The sequence below is a fragment of the Egretta garzetta genome, unplaced genomic scaffold, assembly GCF_000687185.1.
Source record: "Egretta garzetta isolate BGI_Z169 unplaced genomic scaffold, ASM68718v1 scaffold69, whole genome shotgun sequence".
Lineage (NCBI taxonomy): Eukaryota > Metazoa > Chordata > Aves > Pelecaniformes > Ardeidae > Egretta > Egretta garzetta.
Window position 1 is genome coordinate 2,098,836 of NW_009260790.1, and position 22,587 is coordinate 2,121,422.

The following is a 22,587-nucleotide window of genomic DNA, read 5'->3' on the forward strand; positions in this document are numbered from 1 at the left end:
TATGCAGCACGGGACTACCTTGGGTACATCACTGGAGATTTTAAGCACCAGGTGGTTTCTCCCCGTAGTTTCTGGCCACCTGCCCTTGCAGCATGCTTCTGAAACCTTTTTCTGCTGCTCGCTCACATACATGCTTTTCGATGGAGGGGGAATGGAATGAGAAAGTACAACATTTGTTTCTGTGTTGCTAGATTCGAAACATATCCATGTTTTTAAGGATGGTTTAAAATTGGTATTTTAATTGAAATAGTTAAAAAAATCAACTTTGAAAGAAGCTTCCTCGCCATTAAAAAAAAAAGTCTCAATGAAAAACTTTGGTTATTAAAGAGCTGCCATGAGTCCACCGAGCTCCACTTCTTGATGTCATTTTTCATTTCCAAAAAGGTCAGATTTGTAAGGAGAAACTAATAAGCTGAAAAAAATGCCCGGCTTCATTTCTGAGCATGTTTTCCTCCGGAACTGTAGGGCCATTTATTGGTCTGATGGCTTGCTTTTGCATCTGGGAAGCTCTGAATGCAGCTCTTTGCCAGTTACACACAAAACATTTACAGCGCAAAGAGGCCAGCTCGTTAGTAATTACTGTAATGAGCTCTTCACAGTGTTTCTCTGAAAGGTGATTGAGCCCCTAATGCAGACACCAGATATTTTTTCTTCAGTTAATGGTGTGGTAAATTATTCCTGCGAGGGGGCTCATTGAATGCCTCCTTTGAAACAAGTTAAAGACCACAAAGGAAAGAAAAAGCTGGAGGTCTCTTCTTACCAGTAACTGGAGAAAATATTTATGGAGTGTTTCAGATCTAAAACGTCCCCATGTCCCTGCAGGCAGGCGAGAGTCTAAGGTTGTGTCGTGCAAACAGTGGCTGGCACAGCCGAATGGATGGGGTCGGTGCCGCAAGGTGTATTTTCCAGCGGCAAAGACGCGGGAGAGCTTGGGGGAAGGAAAACGGGCTCGGTTTGCTCAGGCAGGGCCTTGCATCCCCGTGGTCATGGGCTTTACAGATCAGCTTCTCGTCTTGCTGGGAGCAAGAGGTGTTAAGCCAGTGCAACACCGGCACGAGAAAGGGGGGAATGATTTTCGTGAGCTTGGCTTTTAGAAAGGGAGATTTCTTCTACTGCTAAGTGAATGAATTAATTGATGTGTCCAAATGCAATTAGCAAACGCTACAGTGGGAAAGGCTTCCTAATCAGAATCATTAATCAGGCAAAAATGAACTGTTGCATGTCTTGCATGTCCTTTTTTTTGGGACCCAGTAAAAGACCCATCAGCCAACCTCAGTAATATAAATAAGGATGGGCATCATAGAATCACAGAATCATTTAGAATCGCTATTATTTATAATCTATTATTTATAATTTATTGTTTAGCTCTGTAAAGATCATCTTTTTATACATTGTATGTGTCTACATGCCATAACCCAGAACTGCCTTGGGTTTCTAAGCTTACACCCACAGGGCTGGCTGTGTATCCGTCCCAAAGCCAGGATTCTGAGCTTTCACAAGGATACTTTTAATTTCTCCCCAAACCTGAGAAGCAATCATTGCCAGGGCAATGAGGGAGTATTTGAGAAGTGTCTGTGATTTAGAGGAAGGAGAAAACATGCTGCTGACCTACGTAAGGTCAGTCTCTCCATGCCCTTAATGCCCCAAATCTTTGGGTTGCCCAAATGTCAGAAGGGGAAGCCTTGTGCTCGGTGGTCCCCGGTGTGTCTGTTGGTATCAGCTGGCTTGTTGCCAAGAGCATCTCTTGAGGATTGTGGCCAAACAGTTGGGGAAATGAAACCACTGAGCGGCAACAGCCTGGATTTTCCTTGTATTGTTTTGGTGAAGAGTGAGTGCACTTGGAGAGCATTCTCACCGCGAGTGGGGTCATCGTTCCTGGGACTGAAGTTGCACAGAAGGTTGTTATTTGTTTATTTTTAAAAAAAATATTAAAAAATTTAGTCGGTCGGCTGAGCAAATCAGTTTTAACTGCTCTTCAAAAAGAGGTATCAGTTGGGACTTAAACGTGGGAGATGCTGAAATCCTCGGCTGAAAGGCAGCCGGGGGCTTCAGGGCCCCGTGCGTTACAGAAACCCGTGGCTGGCTCTGGCGTGGTAATGCAGACAAAACGGGGAGAGCTCGTAAAGAAAAGGGCTGAAGCGCTTTGAATATTTTTTTTTTCTCTCTCACTGCAAAAACAACACCCATCGATGTTATTTGAGAAGCTGTTTGGTAATATTAAGCGATAATGAATTGCACAATTTGCCCACACACATCACTGCCTTTTGCTGGGTAGTCAGAAACCCTCATTAGCAGGCAAGGTTTCCCTGGCAGCCCGGAGCTCTAAAGACTGCTCTGTGCTCGGCTGGGACGGGTTTTCAAAGGATCTGTGCATGCAGCGTGGCTTTTCGGCTTTTCTTTCTGTGGGAGCAAGTCTCCAGTCGCTGTGGCAAGTGCTGATGCTTACAGAGAAGTCTGACTTAATGCCTTCTCTAATTTTTTTGCAGCAGAGTCAGCCGATGAGCCCAGGAATCCTTATCCTGCATCCCTTCTTAAAATTAAAGTAGTGTCCGGCCTCTTTCATTTAGGCACTCCTCTAGCGAGAATTAATTTTAGACACTGCTGGCTTTTGTCAGTAGATCTCAGGATGTCTTATCTACAGTTTATTTTATTTTTTACTCATCTGGGCAGTAGCTGGAGTGTATAAAATGGGGTCTCCTAGAACAACTTTATTGCTTCAGCCTCTTCCTTGAAGTAGTCTTGGGCGCGAGTGTATTTTTTCCTTTGTCTCTGACAGAAAGCAATTTCCTTCCTGCCCTGCGCGTCCTTCAGTCTCCAGCCATTCACACCCCGAAGCGCCCTGCAAAAACCCAACTTGGTTGACCTGTTCTTGCTTCTGGGGGTGGCAAATGGTCCTCACCTGAAAAAAGCCCAACACGGCACCTCATCTCTGATAGCAGCAGCAAAAAACCCCATTTCCAAAAATGTATCATTTTCTCCCTTCTTGCGGGTGATGTCGAAGCGCTAACAGCAGATTGTTACGGGTTCTTCACTTGTTGAAATTGTTCCTTGCAGTGAGGAAATGGTGAAATTGGAATGGGAAAACTGGGAAGCCAACGGGGCTTTGATAGCTCTAACTTTTACAGAGCTGGTTGTCTCGCTTGCAGCGTTACTGATGTGCTATCAAGCTGAGGCCATGACGACTGCTACAGCAAGGGAAAACTTGTCTATTTTTTTCTTTTCTTTTCTTTCCTTTTTTTTTTTTTTTAGGGGATGAAGAAGTATCATTTAATCTGAGCTGAACCATACCTGTGTTTGCAGTTGAAGTGTTGCTCAGCAGAAGTGTTTAAGGCTCAGCGTTGAGGGGGATGGAGGGTTTGCCTCATTATCCTTCTTGCTTAGATTTTTTGTGGGCACAAGGCAAGAAGTTCCTCTTGATTTAAATGAGAAATGTCAAACACCTCCTGCTTATGAGAAGGGCCCTTTGGAAGTTTGTGTTGCAAAACCAGTGTCAGAGATTGTTGGGGTTTTTAGGCTTCCCTAGTTTTTACTTTCTGTGCAGGCCGGAGGTTCGGAAATGCACGTTTTGCTTTCACAAGGAAGACCCAGACGATTTTATTTTCAAATGCAGTTTCTGTTGTCTGCATGGAAAAAGCTTTGTTTTGCTAAGCAGAGTTTAAACTTAGTGCTATGGCAGATGCTTATGAAAACCAGCACAAGTCAAATACTGATCTACTTTTTCTGCATTCCTACTAGAAAATATTTCTCCTGATTTCTCTGGTACCTCTCGAAACCTAGAGAATTACAAATGAGAGAAGCATTGGCTGCCCAGAGCTCAATGTGCCACATATTCCTCAAACAACACTAAACTTCCCAAAGGATAAGAGAAGAAATGTCAGAGAACATAGAGCTATTGCTTCGGATAAGAGGTTAGAATAATTTAGGATAATATAATTTTGCTTGGTTTGAATTAGTTTAAAATCATAAAGCCTGGGAGAACTGTTCCACGTACCAGTTTCTGGTCAAAGTCAGTGTAAATCTGGAGGGAAGCCATTCGCTCGAGGAGGATAACTCTGGTGTACATTCATATTACTGAAAGCAGATGTGGGCTTATGGCTCAAGCCAAAATTTCAGGATATAAAAAAAGTCCTCAGTTCTTCTTTGGTCAGAAAGGATGGGAGGAATCAACGCTCATGCATTAACGCTGGGAAGATGGCTTCCAGGACGGACGTGTCTGATGGAGATGTTAGTGTAGCCTAGGAGCGATAGGAAAATCAAACCTGCTGCTGCTTGCGTGCAGCCATAGACCTGTGCTGTTCTGTAGGAAAAACCTATGGCTTCCTGAGGCTTTGGAGTGCTGGTTGATATCATAGAATCATAGATGTTTTGGGTTGGAAGGGACCCCTAGAGGTCACCCAGTCCAACCCCCCTGCAGGGAGCAGGGACACCTTTAACCAGATCAGGTTGCTCAGAGCCCCGTCCAACCTGGCCTTGAATGTTTCCAGGGATGGGGCCTCCACCCCCTCTCTGGGTGACCTGTGCCAGTGTTTCACCACCTTCATTGTAAAGAATTTCTTCCTTACATCCAGTCTAAACCTCCCCTGCTTCAGTTTAAAACCATCCCCCCTTGTCCTGTCACAGCTGGCCCTACTAAAAAGATTTTCCCCACCTTTCCTATAGGCCCCCTTTAGGTACTGACTGGCTGCAATCAGGGCTCCCCGCAGCCTTCTCTTCTCCAGGCTGAACAAGCCCAACTCTCTCAGCCTGTCCTCATAGGAGAGGTGCTCCAGCCCTCGGATCATTTTTGTAGCCAGTCAGGACATACGATTGTAAAATTATTACTTCATGGTGACTTGGAGATTCTTAGCTACACATGGTTTCCATCGCGCCTATGTGCCATGCTGCTGCGCCGCAAAACCCGGTGTCCGCAGCAGAGCATCGCTCTGAGACACTCCGGCTTCACATGCATCGACCCATGAGAAGGCGTTTGATTTACAAGCAGGATGCTGGTGGGGGTTGTGATTTACAATATGAGTCCCACCCATAAGCAAAATTATCGTGTAGTCAAGGTCGGCCTAAGCTTCTGCTTCTAGGTTATCAAATTTTTGGTAAAACTGTGTTTGGAAAGCGGCACGGTGCTGGGGAAATCCTTGTGCACCTGTGAATGGAGGAATGCTAAGCCCTGATTTGTTTCCTTTCTAGAAATAAGCCTAACTGCTCGAAGAAGGCAAAAGCTGCGTGGCTTTAGTTCCTCACTTCCGTTTTCATTAGAGGGGAAAAAAAATAAATCACATCAGCACCACGCTCTGTGCTGGAATGAATCCTTCTGCCTGACTTGCAGAGATTTATAATAGAAATGCTGACAGAACCTAATCTATTGTGGTGTGAACACAGCCATGGTAATGGGCCTCGGGAAGGAGAAAGCACTTAAACTTTTCGATGGCTGAGTACGGGAAGTGGATGTAGAGGCTTGGTATAGGGATCTGCCTACTCTCAGGCCCGATTTGCCAAAGGTATTCCCACCTGCAGCACAGGCTCCGGGAGCAAATCCGAATCACCAAAAGAGTTGTCAAGCACTGGAAGGGGCAGCCCAGGGAAGGGGTCGAGTCCCCATCCCTGGGGGGATTTAAAAGCCGGGCAGATGAGGTGCTTAGGGCCACGGTTTAGTGGTGGGATGGCAGGGTTGGACTTGGTGATCTTAGAGGGCTTTTCCAACCTAAATGATTCTATGATTCTATGACTTTCCAGAGGACTGTGGGCAGAAAACTAAAAATGTTGTCCCTGGCATCGGTGCAAGACATGCACGTTGTCAAAATAAGGGTAGGAGGAGACCAGAAATCAATGGGCAACGCATGGACCTCACCAAACATTTTACACGCCCACATTGCAGTTTTATGCCTTTGTTAGCAGTACACGAGCACCCCCCAATTCCCCTTCTTCCTCCCTCTCTGCGGACGGGCCCTGCCTCCGCACTCAGCCCAGGGTTTGATGGTGGGGTCTGCTGCTGCGGAGGCTCCGTCCCCCGTGGCTGGGTCCTGCTGGCTAAAAGGCGAGGGAGGATTTGTGGTGCAGGTGACTTTTGCCTACGTGTTGGCAGTAAGTTTTGTTCTGGAGAGAAGCACTGAAATGTTTTGGCTGCGGGCAGTGTTTCTTGAGGCTCCTTCATCTTCTTATTCTGTTCAGCTGTAAATGAGGTATTGACATCCTGAACTAAACAAAACCAGACCTTACAGAATTGTCAGTAAAAGCTCTTGATCTTGTCCAGTTTAACCTCAGAGTAGCAAAACAAGAAATAAATATATCTGTAAATTGTGGGGGGAGAGTGCGGGAGGAAAACGCAGCTTTTAGGCACCCGGTCTGCGGTGCAGAGGGAGGGCAGCATGAGATGCATCAAAGCCTTCAAATCTCTTTCTGGCGATGACCAGGACAGAGTGCTATGGAAAGAGGCCCAAATTTCCCATCATAACTATGATAAACTGTGTCGTGCAGAAACTATGATGTGGGAGAGAGTTCCCAAGTGTGTTGGTGGTCGTGTATTACTTAAAATGCGATCACGAGAGGAGCTGCTGGTCCATCGCGTGACCAGTTTAATAGACGATCCCCCCCGGTGCAATACTTGTCATCGCACTGATTTGCTGTACCTGGAAGGTACCAAGGACACAAGACTTGGTTGCTTTGATACGGGGGGAGCAAGCCTCCCTTTTGCTTGGAGGAGCAATTTGCAATGCTGAAATCCCCCCAGACTCTCCCCAAGGCTTTGCAAGGCAGAGATTTTACTGTCTTTTTTTTCTTTTTTAATCAAAAATAAATGCTCTCCGTAAGGAGGATTCTGGTCTTTCAGTCCTGCATTTTGGAGACATACCTGTTATTTGTTATGGACCTTTTGTCTGGGGAAGATTTGGTCCATAATGAGTGTGATTTCTGGCTAGACTTTGCTACTTTGAATTTTGTGGTGCGATCTTTGGACAGAACTGGGTCGAGCGTATTTCAGTTGCCTTGTGTTCTTAAAATCAGTTTGTCAGAGAGTCCTAAATATCACATTGCCTTCTTTGCAAACATCCTGAGCACGTCGGGATTTGCAGCTGAAGCACCACCGTTCCACATGTGACAGTGATGTGTTACTCTGCGCCGCAAGCTTATCAAAGGGTTTCACTGCGTGAACCACCGGCAGAAAGAAAATGCACCGAAGGGTTATTTGAGCCTCACTTATTTAATGAAGCAGTAAAAATGAAAACTCAAAACTTGAGATCACAGGCTTTTCAAATCTATAGGAATGCAAAGCTTTGCATCAGGCAGAAATAAATTTTGCCATTAGTTTGTATCATTCCAGCCCATAGAAATTGCAGCATCGTAAAGTGGGTGGAATTGCTGGGGGACTTCTGCCCACCGTGCAGGTGGAGATTCCTGATGTGCATGACTGGGAGCAGAATCCCACTTATAACATCTGGGTTGTGACTGTATGAAGGAGGATTTAAAAGATTAACAGTGTTTCAAATACCGATAATCGTGAAGAAAGAAAATGAGCAATATTTTAGTTGTTGGTCCTGCTTTCTCCTACCCTAGCTAATAAAATACCTATTTTTACTTACAGATGTATGTATGTCTATAGGTTATTTATAATTATTGATCCTTATAGCAATAGCTCAATACTTTCGTAACCCTCATGTCCATTGCAGCACGCGTTTACTATTAAAAATACAACTTTGGTGCTGCAAAATCTTATCACATGGGGAAAATCAGCTGCAGGTGGATTGATTGGGGGGAGCAGTGAGACTGCGGGGTTTCGATTCTGATTGAATCTGGCTCATACCTGCAAGCAGCCAAAAAGTAACACTATACTGTTATTTACAGTTAATTTAAAGTTAATTTACACTATAGTGTTAATTTAGACTGCATCATCCTGTTGTTGTGGTTGCAGTTCTCCATCGATATTTGATTTTACAGTAGTCACCATTTTTACCATGCCTTTGCTGGTCCTCAGCAGAGAGGACAAGGGCGGTAACGGGGAACAATTTTGCCTACACTTTTCAAAAGGAGAGTGCGCTCCATAGCTCGTCTCAAACTGGGGAAATGGTTTTAGCTCCCTCCAGCACGGTTTCATTCCCATTTTGCTTTCCTTCTCTGTCTCCACAGCCGTGGAGTCGCTGCATTCCTTGAACGACCAGATCTCCCATTTTATCGTCAGCAAGTCAAAAACACTGGATGAAGACGAAGATGCCTTTTTGCCTAGCGAAAAGGAATCTCTGAGAAATGCCATGATGCTGATGAGGCACCTCCTAATGGATGCACAGGTAGGAAATCAATAAACTCCCATCTGTTAGGACATGAGGAAGACACATTGTACAGGTCCGGAGGCATTTTTACGGGCGGTTTTAGCAGTGGAAAACATTAGTCCCTGCCATTTGTTTAAAAATGACTTTGGCTTCTGAAAACCGCAGCTGCGGGAAGGGCATCTCAGTGCACGGAGCGTGCAGCTTGTGATGGGCCTGGAGCTCAAACTGAAGGCTGAAAATTGCTCGGAAGTTTCAGGAGAAAATGCAGCAATGGAGCCATTGGTGGGAATCCAGCGCCAGCCTGAGTAAAAGAAAAGCATTTTCAGCATCTTGTGCTGAACGCCAGTTTTAGAAGTGCCAGACACAGAACTGAGCTCTTGGTTTAGCTGTGCTCTAAAATGCCCATTAAAAGTCATGAAATGATGTGCAGATGTTTCTTTGTGCCTTTGCTGCTTTGACATCAAATCTCTCGCTCTGTAGGTTTATTGTGTTACCCTGCACTTCCTTCATCCTGTAAAAAAAAACCCCTTTGAAATATTCAGTATATTTATTTTTTTTATATTCCCTTTTAGTCTTTGTAAAGTCTTGATGGAAAATGACAGCTTGTATTGGAGGGTTGTTTTGAAAACAGGGTGCTCTCCTCTCCCTTCTCCTCCAATAAGCCCTAAAATTTGGCAAAATGTCTCTGAGACTGTCCTGAGCACTTCAAAGCTCCTCGGGGGTGGGGATCCCAAGCGCCTGCTCCACACTTCGGCCACTCGCACAGGAGGTTTTTTTGTTTTTCTGAACATCTTATTGGTATTTCCCCTATTGCAGCTTGTGCCTGTCGCCTCTCATTAGAAGCCTAACAAGTAAATAAAAGAGGAGGAAATTATTCCTATAAGGATTAGCAAAATAATCCTATTCAGGGCTTTTCCCGATGGCTATCCCATGCTAAACCCGGGTTGCCATTGCAAGTACCGACATGGGTCAGTGCCTGCAGCCTTACTGCGATCGCCCAGCGCTCCCTTAACCAGCTGGGCCCCAGGGCCCAGGTTCCTGTGACTCGCTGCCGGCATTTCACACGTGCCTAAATGGAGAATGTAGGCAGAGAAAGCGACACGTTTTCGTATTTTGTTCCCATATTCTCCCCTGTGGGGTCTGGTGGTTATCTTATCCGCGCCTCTCACTTCCAAAACCTTCGGTCCTAACTCCTCTGGCTGGTAGGGGTCTTGTTGCCTGTGAGAAGTGGCCTGGGAATCCCTGGTATTAGGGACATGTGTATTTTAATGTTGGATGTTTTTGCATGCACAGTCAATCCAGGCTCTGGAGGCTGCGGAGTACGCAGCGAGCAAACCAGTACAGCTGCGCTCAGGATTGCATTTCTATGAGTTTCGTGTCACTTCTGGGCGTCTTTAGCCAAGTCACCACCATTTACCCCAAACCAACGGAGGGAGAACACGAGGGGTTAGATTGTGCATTTGGGTTATAGAATCGTTTAACTTGGAAAAGCCCTCTAAGATCACAAAGGCCAACCACTCCCCTAACCCTGCCATCCCACCACTAAACCCTGGCCCTCAGCACCTCATCTGCCCAGCTTTTAAATCCCCCCAGGGATGGGGACTCGACCCCTTCCCTGGGCAGCCCCTTCCAGTGCTTGACAACTCTTTTGGTGATTCGGATTTGCTCCCAGAGCCTGTGCTGCAGGTGGGAATACCTTTGGCAAATCGGGCCTGAGAGTAGGCAGATCCCTGTAGGCTTCTGCATGTTGCAGATTAAAATAAATATGGGGAAAACTGGTACCTATCGATAATCCCCTTGTGCAGGAATTTTTTTTTTTTTTTTAATAGCACCTGAGAATTGCTTCACTACTGATCAGTTGTCCTGAATGCATATTAAGTGCTGCCTGTGATCAAGCGACTGCTTTAGGAAATGCTAATAACGATAGGGAAATGTCAAGTGCTCCTGCACCCTCATGATGTGCCTGGATCTCTTCCCAGAAAGGACAGGGCAGGGTTTTTTTGCCTGGGATTTTCAAGTTGGAAGGATGACAAGGTGGGAAGTGGTATTGATGAGGGAAAAGATGGAACTAAACGGGTGACAACATCAAGTACAAAAAAACCTCTGATAAAATAAGTGCTCAGAGGAATGAAAGAAACCTGAGGCTGGCAGCAAGCTACCTGGACGGGAATATTGCCACCAGGGTGGGCGTAAAGGTGTGTGCTGTCCCTTACTGCAGAGCCCTATGGCTCTAATTACGCAGGAGGAAAAAATATCACCAACGCAATTATTTCCCTTTCCTTACCTGATCTCGTTTCTCCCCAGCTTGTGTTTTTTATGGCAAGATGGAGCCCTGCAGCAATAAATAAGATGTCTTTGTACAGAGCCTTGCACAATCTAACCTGAAATCCAGCGTTTGGCCCTTATGCTCCCTTTTCTCCTCTCTCGGTGTGGACCCAACGTTGGCTGGCAGATCATGCGAGGCGAGAACATCCAGCTTGAGTTTTTGGGTAGAAATTAGCTGGACTGATCAGAGGGGAAGGTTAATGGGCATTTCTCGCTTCTCCGACACAATTCATCTGCTTTTAAAACACAGAAGTTGGGGGGGTGATGTCTCCTGCCTGCTGCCTTTCTGGCGTGGAGAGAAACTGTACAAATTTTAGTAACTCTGCCTGGACACCAGGAGATGTGGCCAAAGCAAAGGCTTTGGATCCACCATGGATCCAACTTTGGGCTCGAATAATTTCTTTTGGCTTAAGATGAATCACAGAAGCGATCGAGTGCAGTTTTTCACTTTGGAAAATGCTGCGAGCGTTTTTAGACCAGGCTGCGCTGGGGACCACGTGCGCCCGTCTGGGAAGGTCCCCGCTCCCAGCAATGTACCACCAGGAAGGCAAAATAGCCGGGGTGCTCGTCAGCGTGGGGGAGAGGAACCACAGCACAGAGGTGCTGGGCAGTTCGTTCAGGGTTTCACAGCCATATTTTTTCGTAGCCAGCATGCGGACCCCACGCTCCCGAGTGCCAGCCCAGTCCCTTCATTAGACCGTATTTATGTCTCCCTTGGCTTCTCTGAAGAACCTCTTTAAAAAAATCCCTCCAACTGTTCTATCAATTTACCCTACCTTTCACTGATTTTCATGCCTTGGCTTTTGCAATATCAGTACACAAGCAACTGTGACAGTAGTGACTGTGGCTTTATAGGGGAAATTTGCTGTGCTGGAGATCACTTGTTGGTAAAACAGAACAGAGAAACAGCTGCTGAATGGGGAAAAAATCATCTCCTCTCCCATATGTGACAGGGCTTTCTCCCACGGAGAATGGGGCATTACCTTGTGTATTTTGCACTCCTCCTGCCTGCAGAAATGTCAGCTGAAGTAGCACTGGCAAAGATGAGTGTAAGCGCGGTGCCGGGAGCTGCAGTGCGGGCTGGCCGAGAAGCGGCTGCCGGTACATCAGCCCTGTCAGCGCTGTTAAACTGCACGCGGGGATGGGTAATAAGCTGCGCGGAGTCTCTCAGCGATAGGCTTTCAGCTCAAATTCTGCCCGGGGAAGAGAGTGATTTAATGAAAGTCATTACAATCTGCAGGGATCTCTTGACCCCGGTGGTCTCCATCCATTACGCACCCAGGATAGGATTTCCTCATCACAAAAATCCCCCGTCGGAGGGGTTGCTTGCTGCCCCGTGTGCTCGCTGCCAGGCGGGCAGAGCTCTGGAGAAGGAGCATCACCCTCCCTCTGAGTGAGGGTTGGAGCTTTGCATCCAGATTGCTCATTTCTCCTATTTGTTTCAGGTCTGCAGCAGCCTCCAGACGTCAGGCTGGGGGTACAAAGGCATCGCGTGCCCCAAAACAGCGCTTAGCAAGTCGTCATCTCCATAGCCGCCCTGAGAGGGGGGAGAAATCCGAGAGGGAATTGAAATAGTGTTGGATGAACTAAAAGGTGTACTTAGATAATGTGGGTGCCTAAAAGCAGATGGGAAGAAAAGGTGCATTTATTCTATATGACATGTTCCATCCTCCACATAGTATAGGAACGAATAAACAATTTCATTTCTGCCAGACAGCCCCGTGCAAGATGCTATCGTGGCGATACGGCAGCCTATGATAGATTGTCATTGCTGTCAATCATTTCTGACAGTCCTATTATGCTCCGAAAGGATGCTTGCTCCGTGCATGTTGTTTTATAATCCTCAGAGGTGGAATTTTATAGCCTAGCAGTGTTTTTTCCCCAGCCATTCCCCTAAGCAGGATTTATTGCTTCCGAGACACATGTGACATGAATCCATTATACCTCCAAACTTTAAATCTCCCCCCAGCTTTGCCTAAATTACTTTTCGGTTTGGTTTGTTTTCCTTGACTTTCTGTTTCTAATTGCTACTGTGAGAGACTTAACCGGCGTGGAGCAGAAGGTGCAAAACATCTAAGGGCTGAGTCATCTGCACAAGCTCAGATCTTGCAGTTTGCCGAAGCAATTTGCCTAATGAATTGCAAAGGTGCATCCAGGCACCAGCATCAGCCCTAAGGCAGGTTAATATTTTCTCTTATAGGAAAGAACCCATGTAAAATAAAAGACTTTTTTTTTTTTTTACCAGGTGCCTGACTTAAAAGCCAAGCTTTCAGAAGTTCAGTACATTCAGTTTCTTCCATAAAGTGTTCAGTTGACCTCAAGCGGATTTTAAGTTCTTTGGGAGAAATACCATCTCTTCATTCAGTTCCTTCCCCAACAGCGTTGTGATAATCGTCGGGGCCTCTTGGGGGTCATTATAGAAGGAACAAATAGACACAGCAGCAATCTTTCAGTTTGGAGTGGACTTCTCAGCTGCAGTCATACCACAAACCATGACTCAAGAACAAGATTAGCGTAGTAACATCGTGGAGCACCCGGCTTAAGTTTAATTGGATTTCAGTTGTTGACAGGCAAGAGAGCATGAGGATGTAGAGATACTCAGTTGCTTCTCTGCTGAGGGCTTCAGTTCATTCTTAGGTGAGAAAAAAGAAAGTAAACCTGGTGGTACTTCTAGCCTAAGCTGTTAACAAAATAGTATGGTTGTTGCCCAAAAATCATAGAGGGAAGAACCTTTTTATTTACTTTTTTTTTTCCTTTAAAATTTTATATTCTAGCACTTTACCTGAATAAAATGGCTCCAGCTCTCATTAACCGGTGGGATAAACATTTACCATGACAGCTCTGTAGCTATGGCTGAAAGTTGATGGTAGTTTGGGTAGAGGATTTTGCCCTGTTTTTTCCTTTGGAAAATATTTGAGGATTTGAGTTGTCACCACCGTAAGCCTTTTAAGTTTGACACTGGGATCCTGTGAATAAATCATTTCAGGTGAGAGAGAGTCCTTCTGTTTCTGAAAAAAAAGGAAAACCTACTTGGTGTGGCTTAGTTTAGCCATTCAACATCCCACCAGCTGTTTATTTTGGTTTTTTTCTTTAATGTTGACCTCCATTCCCTTTCTCACCTGGAAAAAAATGTAATTTCTTGAGCTCTTTTATATTACAATCCTTTCTTCGGTGGTCTCTGCCATCTTTCCAAGGCAGGCCATTACTAAGACGGCTGTGATAATCGCTGCAGAACTATGTAGAGCAGTGCTATTTCATCAGCTGACCTTTAAAAATAATTCTTATTTTCTACAGAGGTCTGTTGCATAAAACCAGCCATGTTGCAATATTTCACTTGCTGGTTAAACTCTTCCCATCATCTCCTCTTCAGGCTTTTAGCAGACCGAGTGCAGGGAACAAAACCCCAGGACCTTTATTTTCATGCCAGTGGGTTGTATTAGCATCAAGAAGAAGAGAAGGGAAGGGAGGATTTGTCTGGAGCACAAGTCTTATGAGGAGTGGCTGGAGGAGCTGGAGGTGTTCAGCTTGGAGAAGAGGAGGCTGAGGGGAGCCCTTATCGCTCCCTACAACTGCCTGACAGGAGGGGGGAGCCGGGGGGGTCAGGCTCTGCTCCCAAGGAACAGGCAATGGGATGAGGTGAATGGTCTGAAGTTGCGCCCGGGCAGGTTTAGGTTGGACATTAGGAACAATTTCTTCACAGAAAGGGCTGTCAAGCACTGGAAGGGGCTGCCCAGGGAAGGGGTTGAGTCCCCATCCCTGGGGGGATTTAAAAGCTGGGCAGACGAGGTGCTTAGGGCCAGGGTTTAGTGGTGGGATGGCAGGGTTAGGGGGACAGCTGGGCTTGGTGATCTTAAAGGTCTTTTCCAACCTAAACGATTCTGTGATTCTATGATTTGCTCTTTGTTTTCAATAAACTTACATTATCTGAGTTTTGAAAGCATCCTCGCCATGCCGATGTGTTTTGGAGGACGCAGAATTGATACGGCGCTAATTCCCTGTTAAGGAATATTATCAAAATGCAATTGTAAATTGGCGTTCATGTACGTCAGCATTCACAGTTCGTGAGTTGGCTCAGCTTGGAAAAAAGCTTCAGGTAAAATCAGGATGTGTTTAGGAGGGGCTTGCTGCACCATACCTTGTATTTTTTACATTAATCGTGCCGTGCCATTTCCATAAGAAATCCTCTTAGCCTCTTCTGAGCCAGCAGCCCATCTTCTAATGATCCCTCTCGGTCTGGTCTGAAAGGGAGCACAAAAGACTCTCGCTTCTGTTGAAGGAGGAGGAGATAAAACGCAGAACCCAGCAAGCTTCATCAAGGACCGCGTTGTGTTTAATGACATCATTAGCATATGTTACACGAGCCCGGTTTGCGGTGCCTGTCCCTAAACGCGTACCTGACAGCCCACTGCCTCTCTTCATGGTTGGGGAGAGGAAGAATTGATTTGTGGACTGCCTCCATCAGTTCAATTTATGTGGAGGATGATGTGTTGTATAATGAGGGGAGATCAAAGATACCCTTAAAACAGCAAGTGGGCTGTAACGTGCATGCTGCCCTCTATGCCGGCACAGCTCTGCGCGCCGTCAGTCGCCCGCAAATGCTGGGGCTCGGTGGGAGCTGTGATCCTCTCGAATGTTCTACCTTGGGCTCACGGGGAGCTGTGATCCTCTCAAATGTTCTACCTTGGGCTCACGGGGAGCTGTGATCCTCTCAAATGTTCTACCTTGGGCTCATGGGGAGCTGTGATCCTCTCGAATGTTCTACCTTGGGCTCTCTGTGTATTCATCGCCTGGTTTTAACCACCTGTAATTTATGGATTCATATGGAGGGGGTTTAGGCTGACGTTCTCTGCCCTTCATTTTTGGTGTAAGGAAGAGGCTTTCCGCAATGTGTGATGCCATTTAGTTAGCGAAGCGATGGCGAAAATTTCCTGTGTATAAATGGGGGAAAAGGTGGGGTTCGTGCAACTCCTGATGCATGCCTGAAGGGGCCAAAAGCCCTGCATGGTTCAAACCAATCTGTTTTAGGTGTCTTCTGCCAGTGAAGGAGAAGCTAATCTAGATTTGAAGATCATATTTCTCCGAGTATTTAAATTTAATTTATTTCCAGTTATTTAAATCTGGAAAACTTGCCTTGCAACCAGTCCATGCTGACCTGGTCTGTTAGGCAGGGTGGACCTGGCTGATTCAGGGCCTGGTTTAGCCTATTGTTGCTGTAATTTTGACTCTCTTGATCTCTCCATCCTTCACCCCACGTCTTACACTGGAGTAGCCATGTGGCACCAACAGGGCTCTCAGTGTTTAGCTGGTGCGGGAAAAGGAAGTTTGCCCTGCTTTTTAATCTAACACCAATCCATGTGATCAGCCTGGTGCTTGGATGCCAAGTAAAAGTAGTTGTCACTGTACATTTTTCAGTGTTATTGCTTGGCAGGGTTGTCATCTGAGGGTCACTGTGGTCGTTTAGCTACAGCTGTACCCTGGCCGCCTCCGCTCCCTTCCTCCCCTGGGACTGGAAAGAAAAAGACATCTTGAATGTGTTAAGTCTTTGTCCATACAAAACATGACTGTCTGCATCATGAAGAGAATCTAAATTCAGCTGGTTCCTCATGCTTCTCATTGCTGAGGCTCCTGCCACCCCTCCGGCGCGGTGCCATGTCTCTGTTTGCTCCTTGCCCGCGCGGCACAGTGTGTGTCGTGGTTCTCAACACGCTTTGCTCTGGGGTTACAGAGCTGGGGTGGGGCATTGGGAAAAAGGCAATTTCCAAGACAGGGAGGAGACCGTCACCATATTGCAGGGCTGAGCATCGGGATGGGGGGGGGATCATCTTAAATGATCTGCGTCTGGAAATGAAGCAGGACTTAGGGAGGGGTAGAAAACTCTGTCATGGTGGGGGACAAACCCGAGCTGGGACCATGCAAAGGATGGATTCTCTTGCTGACCATCGCTGCAACAAAATATTTGTATCACTAAATAACAGTACTGAAAAACAACATTACATTTGCCACCACCCAAGTCCTGTAGGACTGGAGTGATGGTAATGCATTGGGTGCAAGATGGTTCAGCACAGTGACACTGGGTTGGTTCTGATTTCATTCTCCCTCTTTCTTATTTTGCTCTCCTTTGGTACTGGAAAATGCTCATTATTCTGAGTTAGCTATGATACTGCTGCTGAAAGCTCAGAAATGCTTTCAACATTGCAACCCTTCAAGAGTAGAAGACTCAAAAAAAAAAAATCACTTGTACAAAGAGGAGAGCACAACCTCATGTTTAAAGGGTGCAGGAATGAGATTCTTAACAGGTCTGTTGTTCATTTAAATGCTTAGAAATTAGTATTGACTTTTATGTTTTCATTATGTTGTGGAGGTCAGCAGGAGAGAAAGGTCATGCCAGTGGAGAGGTCGAAGTTGGATGTTGTATAGCAGCAACTCAGCACTGTGCTTCCAAGAGGGAGAAATAGAGATAGATAGACAGATATGTGTGTGTGTGTATTTATATATATGAAAGGGTATAGCACTTGAGGAAACAAGATAGACACCTTTCTTTAAGTCAGAGGGAAACCAAGACTGGTTAAAAGAGAAAATGCACAAAGAAGCCGAGATCTTTGCAGGCAAATCTCTGCAGCTGTAGTGGATATTGCAAATTGAGCTCATACCCAGGTAATTCAAAAATTCTGATTTCTAGGACCCCTTCACTCACAAATTGCTCTCACACCTCTGGGCAGGTGGTCCAGGACAGAGAATTTCAAAGCTGTTGAAGGGTCTGGAGCACAAGTCTTAGAAGGCTGGGGTTGTTTAGCCTGGAAAAAAGGAGACTGAGGGGAGACCTTATCACTCTCTACACCGTCCTGACAGGAGGTTGTAGTGAGGTTGGTGTTGGTCTCTTCTCCCTGGTAATGGGTGATAGGACAAGAGGAAATGGCCTCAGGTTGTGCCAGGGCAGGTTTAGATTGGGCGTTAGGAAAAATTTCTTCCCCAAAAGGGCTGTCAAGCACTGCAAAGGGCTGCCCAGGGAAGGGGTCGAGCCCCCATCCCTGGGGGGATTTAAAAGACAGGTAGACGTGGTGCTTAGGGACAGGGTTTAGTGATGGAATGGCAGGGTTAGCGGTTAACAGTTGGACTTGATGATCTTAGAGGTCTTTTCCAACCTAAACAATTCTATCATTCTAAAATGCAGAGTCCTGTTGAACGCCGAAGAGAAGATGACAATTTTGTGTCACTTAAAACGTGATGTATATTCCTGAGTAGGGGGTATGTGTGTGTGTAAAACCTCTGCAAGCTTTAATTAGAGTTCATGAGAGATAAACAAAAATTATCTTCATAAATGCAGAAGAAGCAATTAGGGGAGACCAGAGTGTATCTGCTATCGCAGCAGCTTATCAGCAATGAAGATTTTCAGTTAATAAGAAAAGAAAAACCCAATTGTACAGCTAACAAATGAAACAGAAAATCCCAGTTAGCTTCACTCTGCGTTTCCTGTGTGAGTTGAGGATGTGAAGACTCAGGAAAATGTGTTTTATTCCCTTCAAAAGCTCAATATATTTTCTTCTGCCTGGAGAGTCCCTTGCTCCATTTCTAGTTAACAAACAAGCAAAAAAAACCCCAAACCCACTGAGCCCCCAAAGCACGCTGCATCAGTACCGTGCCGCTGCAATAAGCCGCCGAGAAGCCCAGGAGCTCCAGCACGAAGCAATTACTTCTCCTGAATCAGCTGCAAACTTTCGCTCCAACCTGTAAGATCAGGGGTCATCAAAGTTGAGCCCATCTGGGAGGTGCGAGCCAGCCAAGTTTTACATTTGTATTTTTGTCTCGGAAAGACTAATAAATATTTAATGGTGCTGCAAGAGAGAGCTAGCGTTTGTGTTCTTCCCCCATATATCAAGAGTTGCTTTAAGCACTTGCTTGGTAAAAATTAAGCTATTTCTCCGAATTCATGCCTCAGATGCTGGACAGGGAGCTAATTTTGCAAGCAAAAGCTGTCTTGTTTTTGAAAGCACATCCAAATGGAAGAGCTGGTTTTTGAAAGAGAATGCTGGTCTGCTATTCCCGATGAAAAGAGGCAAAAATACTCAAAGCAGCCATGCGAGTTAACCCTGGCAGCAGATCTTCTGCAGATGTTGTAATCCTTTATACTTTAACTCCTTCCCAGCCGTAGGCTAAGCTGCTTCCTAGTGAAAGCATCCCTGGTAAATACACTTGCTCGGATTGCGTTTGCACAGAGCTGTGGCAAACTGTAGATTTTCTCCAATTTTCTGAGCAAGGAGATGGATTCACTGGTTGCAAGACCCCGCCATCGCCTAAGGTCTGCTCTCCCTGTTGGGAAGAGGTGTCTTTTATCTGTTGCGTAAATTTAGGGATGTAATTTAATTCCCATCTTCCTCATTTATCTGTGAGTTGGGAATAATATTTGCCTACTTCAGAGTGATCGTGTGAGGCTCTTCATTAATTAATGTGTAAAAGCTTTGAGATCCTTAGGATGAAAATTGCTTTAAAAGATGCTGTTAATAATAAATATCAAGTAATGCACCTTGGTACCTCTTAGCAATAATTGGTGCTATAATTTCTGCCCAACTCTTCCATGAATTAAAAGGCTTTGAGTGGGACTGGAACCACGAATGGGATTGGGACCAATTAACATGTAATCATATGTCAGTTTTTATATCCTTGATTCTCCTGTCATGGGACTCTCGGGAAAATCTCCATGGATTTTAGTGGTGCAACGTCAGAATTCAGCCCCAGACGTGTTTGTGTGATAATTGCCGGATGGCCTGCATTGTTCTGGTACCTTGGTTGCTTAGTGATTAAGCTAAAAGCAAAACTATGCTAGTTTAATATTAACGTAAATGGAATTGGCCGCTCCTTCTGCCAGTTAAATGTTACATGAAAATTTTCATTATAAGGAAACCATGTGGTTTTTTTTTTTCTTTTGCTATTTGAATTTAATTAACTATTTTGTTGAAATGCTGATAGTTTTTGACCTGCTCTTTGTGCTTAACCTCCACTCCGGCGCGTGGAGGCTGGCTCTTATGGAAAATCCAATAATTTGCTGCTCGGTCACCCAACTCAAACTTTTATTAGATTTAAGCATGCAGCACTTACTGTCCTAAATGTGGAGGCTCTGAATATGTATCCCACATAAATAAAGAGCTCGCATAAAGAAATTACCTGACCTTTCAAAGATATCCACATTATTTCTATGGAAGGGGAAAGCACAGAACCCCAGACCGACACATTGGATGGAGCCAGGAGAAAGGACCACGTGAATTAAAGCCAATGCATAAGAAATTCGACGGTGCGAATTTACAGCAAAGTGTTTCCCCCTTATCAGCCCCCCTGGCAACCCCTCTTACTCATTGCTGAGTGTGAATTGTGCCACACGAAACACACTGTGAACATTGCTGGTGCCACATGGGGGAGATGTTGAAGAAGAGCTGGATCACTCCACTTCGGCACACCGACTTCCCAGGGCAGAGAAGCCTGAGGTCTTTAGGAGCCTAATTCCTTTAAACTTCCCCCCCATATCCATAAGAATTTAAATATCCGGTATAAAAGGGGTCTGTGGGAAGGCATCCGAAAAATTACCCCTCTTGGCTTGAGAGCACATGCAACATCCTCCAGTTGCTGCAGGTGCTTTTGTAAGCAAGACCACAAAGTGACCAAGCAACGTAAAATAAGGAGCGATGCAATCCGAGTGCTGAATCCCTCCGTGCTGACGTAGCACCTTGTTTTAGCATCGTCGCATCGCTGCTTGAGCTCCTGCCCAGCAGGCTGGGGTTTGGAAGGGAGGGTTCGGAGGCTGGCTGGGATGCGGAGCAGTTTAGCAGGATTTCTTGCTGCTGTTTCCGAATACGCAAAAAGTAACGATAGGCCCGTACAAGTGGCTTGTGATTTACTCGGGCCCAGTGGCCAATCTTTCTTGTTTCTTCTTAAAATAATACTTCTCACACTGGCTGTGAATTAGTGGTTAATGCTTATTTATGCATGAGAAACCTCCATAAAAATGGCTTGAGGGGAAGAGGATATGTGCTATGTGAAAGGCAAGGAAGTAAGGTTTTCCTTTTGAAATACCTTTCCAATCTTCATTCTTTTCTGCAGTGGTTTAAAAAGACATTTGCTCCAGGACTCGGATAAATTTTATAATATTCTAGCAGCTAGGTTAACAGGTAGAAGCAAGTACATTTGTAAAAGGGGCAAATTGTGAACACAGGGGTAGGTATAGAATCATAGAATGGTTTGGGGGGGAAGGGCCCCTAGAGGTCACCCAGTCCAACCCCCCTGCAGTGACCAGGGACACCTTTAACCAGATCAGGTTGCTCACAGGCCCGTCCAACCTGGCCTTCAATGTTCCCAGGGATGGGGTCTCCACCACCTCTCTGGGCAACTCGTTCCAGTGTTTCACCATCCTCATTGTAAAGAATTTCTTCCTTATAGGAAGAAGCCTGGGGGAAGTAAAGATATCCTAATTTTTCATCTTAAAAAGAGGATGAGCTTTGGCTCCTCTCTAAAGCATGACCTTCCCCTTCTGGCCACCGACTGCTGGAGGTTGGGGAATACAGCAACTCCTTTCCTCGCTGTCTTTCTACACAGAGGGATTCAAAATCACTGCATGTTGTGTGCCCCAATTAATATTCCCCAATTGTTTCCTTTCCCTTCCAAATGATGTCAGTCTCCGTTATTTTTGGCATAATGGCAGTAAGAGGAATGTCTTTTTTCCTGAAATACTTTCTCTCTCATTTTTGTGTTCTTAACAGCCTTTACTCATCTCAGGATTTTTTTTTTCTTTTTATCCATCTGGTTTTGTCTTACATTGCAAAAGACCTAAAATAAAATAATGAGAGCTGTCTTAATCTATTACTCAGTTTGTACATTATTAATAATGAAGGCAGTGTAATTAGGCTGCAGAATGCACAGTGAACACAACATTAAGATGTCCTTAACTAACATCTGTGGCTGATGCTTGTCTTATATTGGCAAAAGCCACCAAGATTTTACATGAGAACAGTATTTGTGTCTGGCATTGCTTTTACAGAATACAGTGGCTTCATTTTTTGCTAGCCGCCCGTGAAAGGAAAGCATGACATTCATAGCCTCCGCTGCCATGAATGCTCTGCTCTATTTAAGTTGTATTTAAGGTGCAGATCCTGGTCTTGGAGTTGTTGTTGCTTTGCCGAGAGCTTTGTTCTCTTGTGCTCTTGGTTATTGAGCTGATGGGATGCAGTGGGCAGAAACTCCTTCCTAAGAGGTGCTGCTTCTCTTTGGCAGCTTGTGGTCGTCTTTCTCATGGCAAACCCCTGGGATCCCCATCCCCGTGCTCAAATACAGCTGCCTGCGAGGAGGCCAGGAAGCAAAAAGGTGCTTTTCCACTCTTTTATCAGCACAAGCGGGTGATTTGATCTTCTGCCCGTGCAGCCTTGAGGAGTGACCTGTGACACCTCAGATCTCTTGAACCAGGGGCATCAAAGGTGTCCCCATTTCAACTTGTTCCCGAGACGGTGGCAGGAGATCTTACCATCAATGTAGGTGTAGTGCTGCAAGGACCTTGCTGCCGCAGAGCTAGCTGTGTCTGACATGCCCCATCCCTCCCTCTCCGACAGCTTTGAGCTGCTGGCAGGGGGCTGAAAGGGACCTTTGGAAGAAGAGGGACGTTTCCCAGGGCAGGTGTGTCAGCCTCGGCATCTTTGGCAAGGGTCGCTATTCCAAAGCAAAGCGCTTCAGAGTCGTTCAGAGCTAATTCCGATGAAATTCTTCAAACGTAGGCCAAACTTGGGCCAAACTTTCAAAACTTGGCTTCTTTGAATTTTCGCAACGTAATTCTTTCAGCACGCAAAGATGCATTTACACAAATGGTATCCGGCCTGAAACGGGAGCTGAATTGGTACTTGGAGCTCCTTCCCATGTGGTTAAAAATATAAAGGAAGCAGTTCCCATGATTACAGACTTCTTAAAAAAACCCCTCTGAATAATGGACTTGAGTTGGTGTTAAAAAGCTGCGGCAGCAACGCTGTAACTCTCATGA

The 22,587-nt window shown here is 45.6% G+C and overlaps 1 protein-coding gene across 1 annotated transcript in view; it reads left to right on the forward strand.

Moving 5' to 3' along the window:
• The window catches only part of LOC118453067 (putative uncharacterized protein C1orf196), a 65,481-nt gene extending 50,570 nt beyond the window's left edge, over nt 1–14,911 (forward strand). The window contains 3 exon segments of the mRNA XM_035901793.1: nt 8,113–8,270; nt 14,854–14,879; nt 14,881–14,911. Coding sequence (XP_035757686.1) covers nt 8,113–8,270; nt 14,854–14,879; nt 14,881–14,911 — 215 coding nt within the window.
• The last annotated feature ends 7,676 nt before the right edge of the window (nt 14,912–22,587 follow it).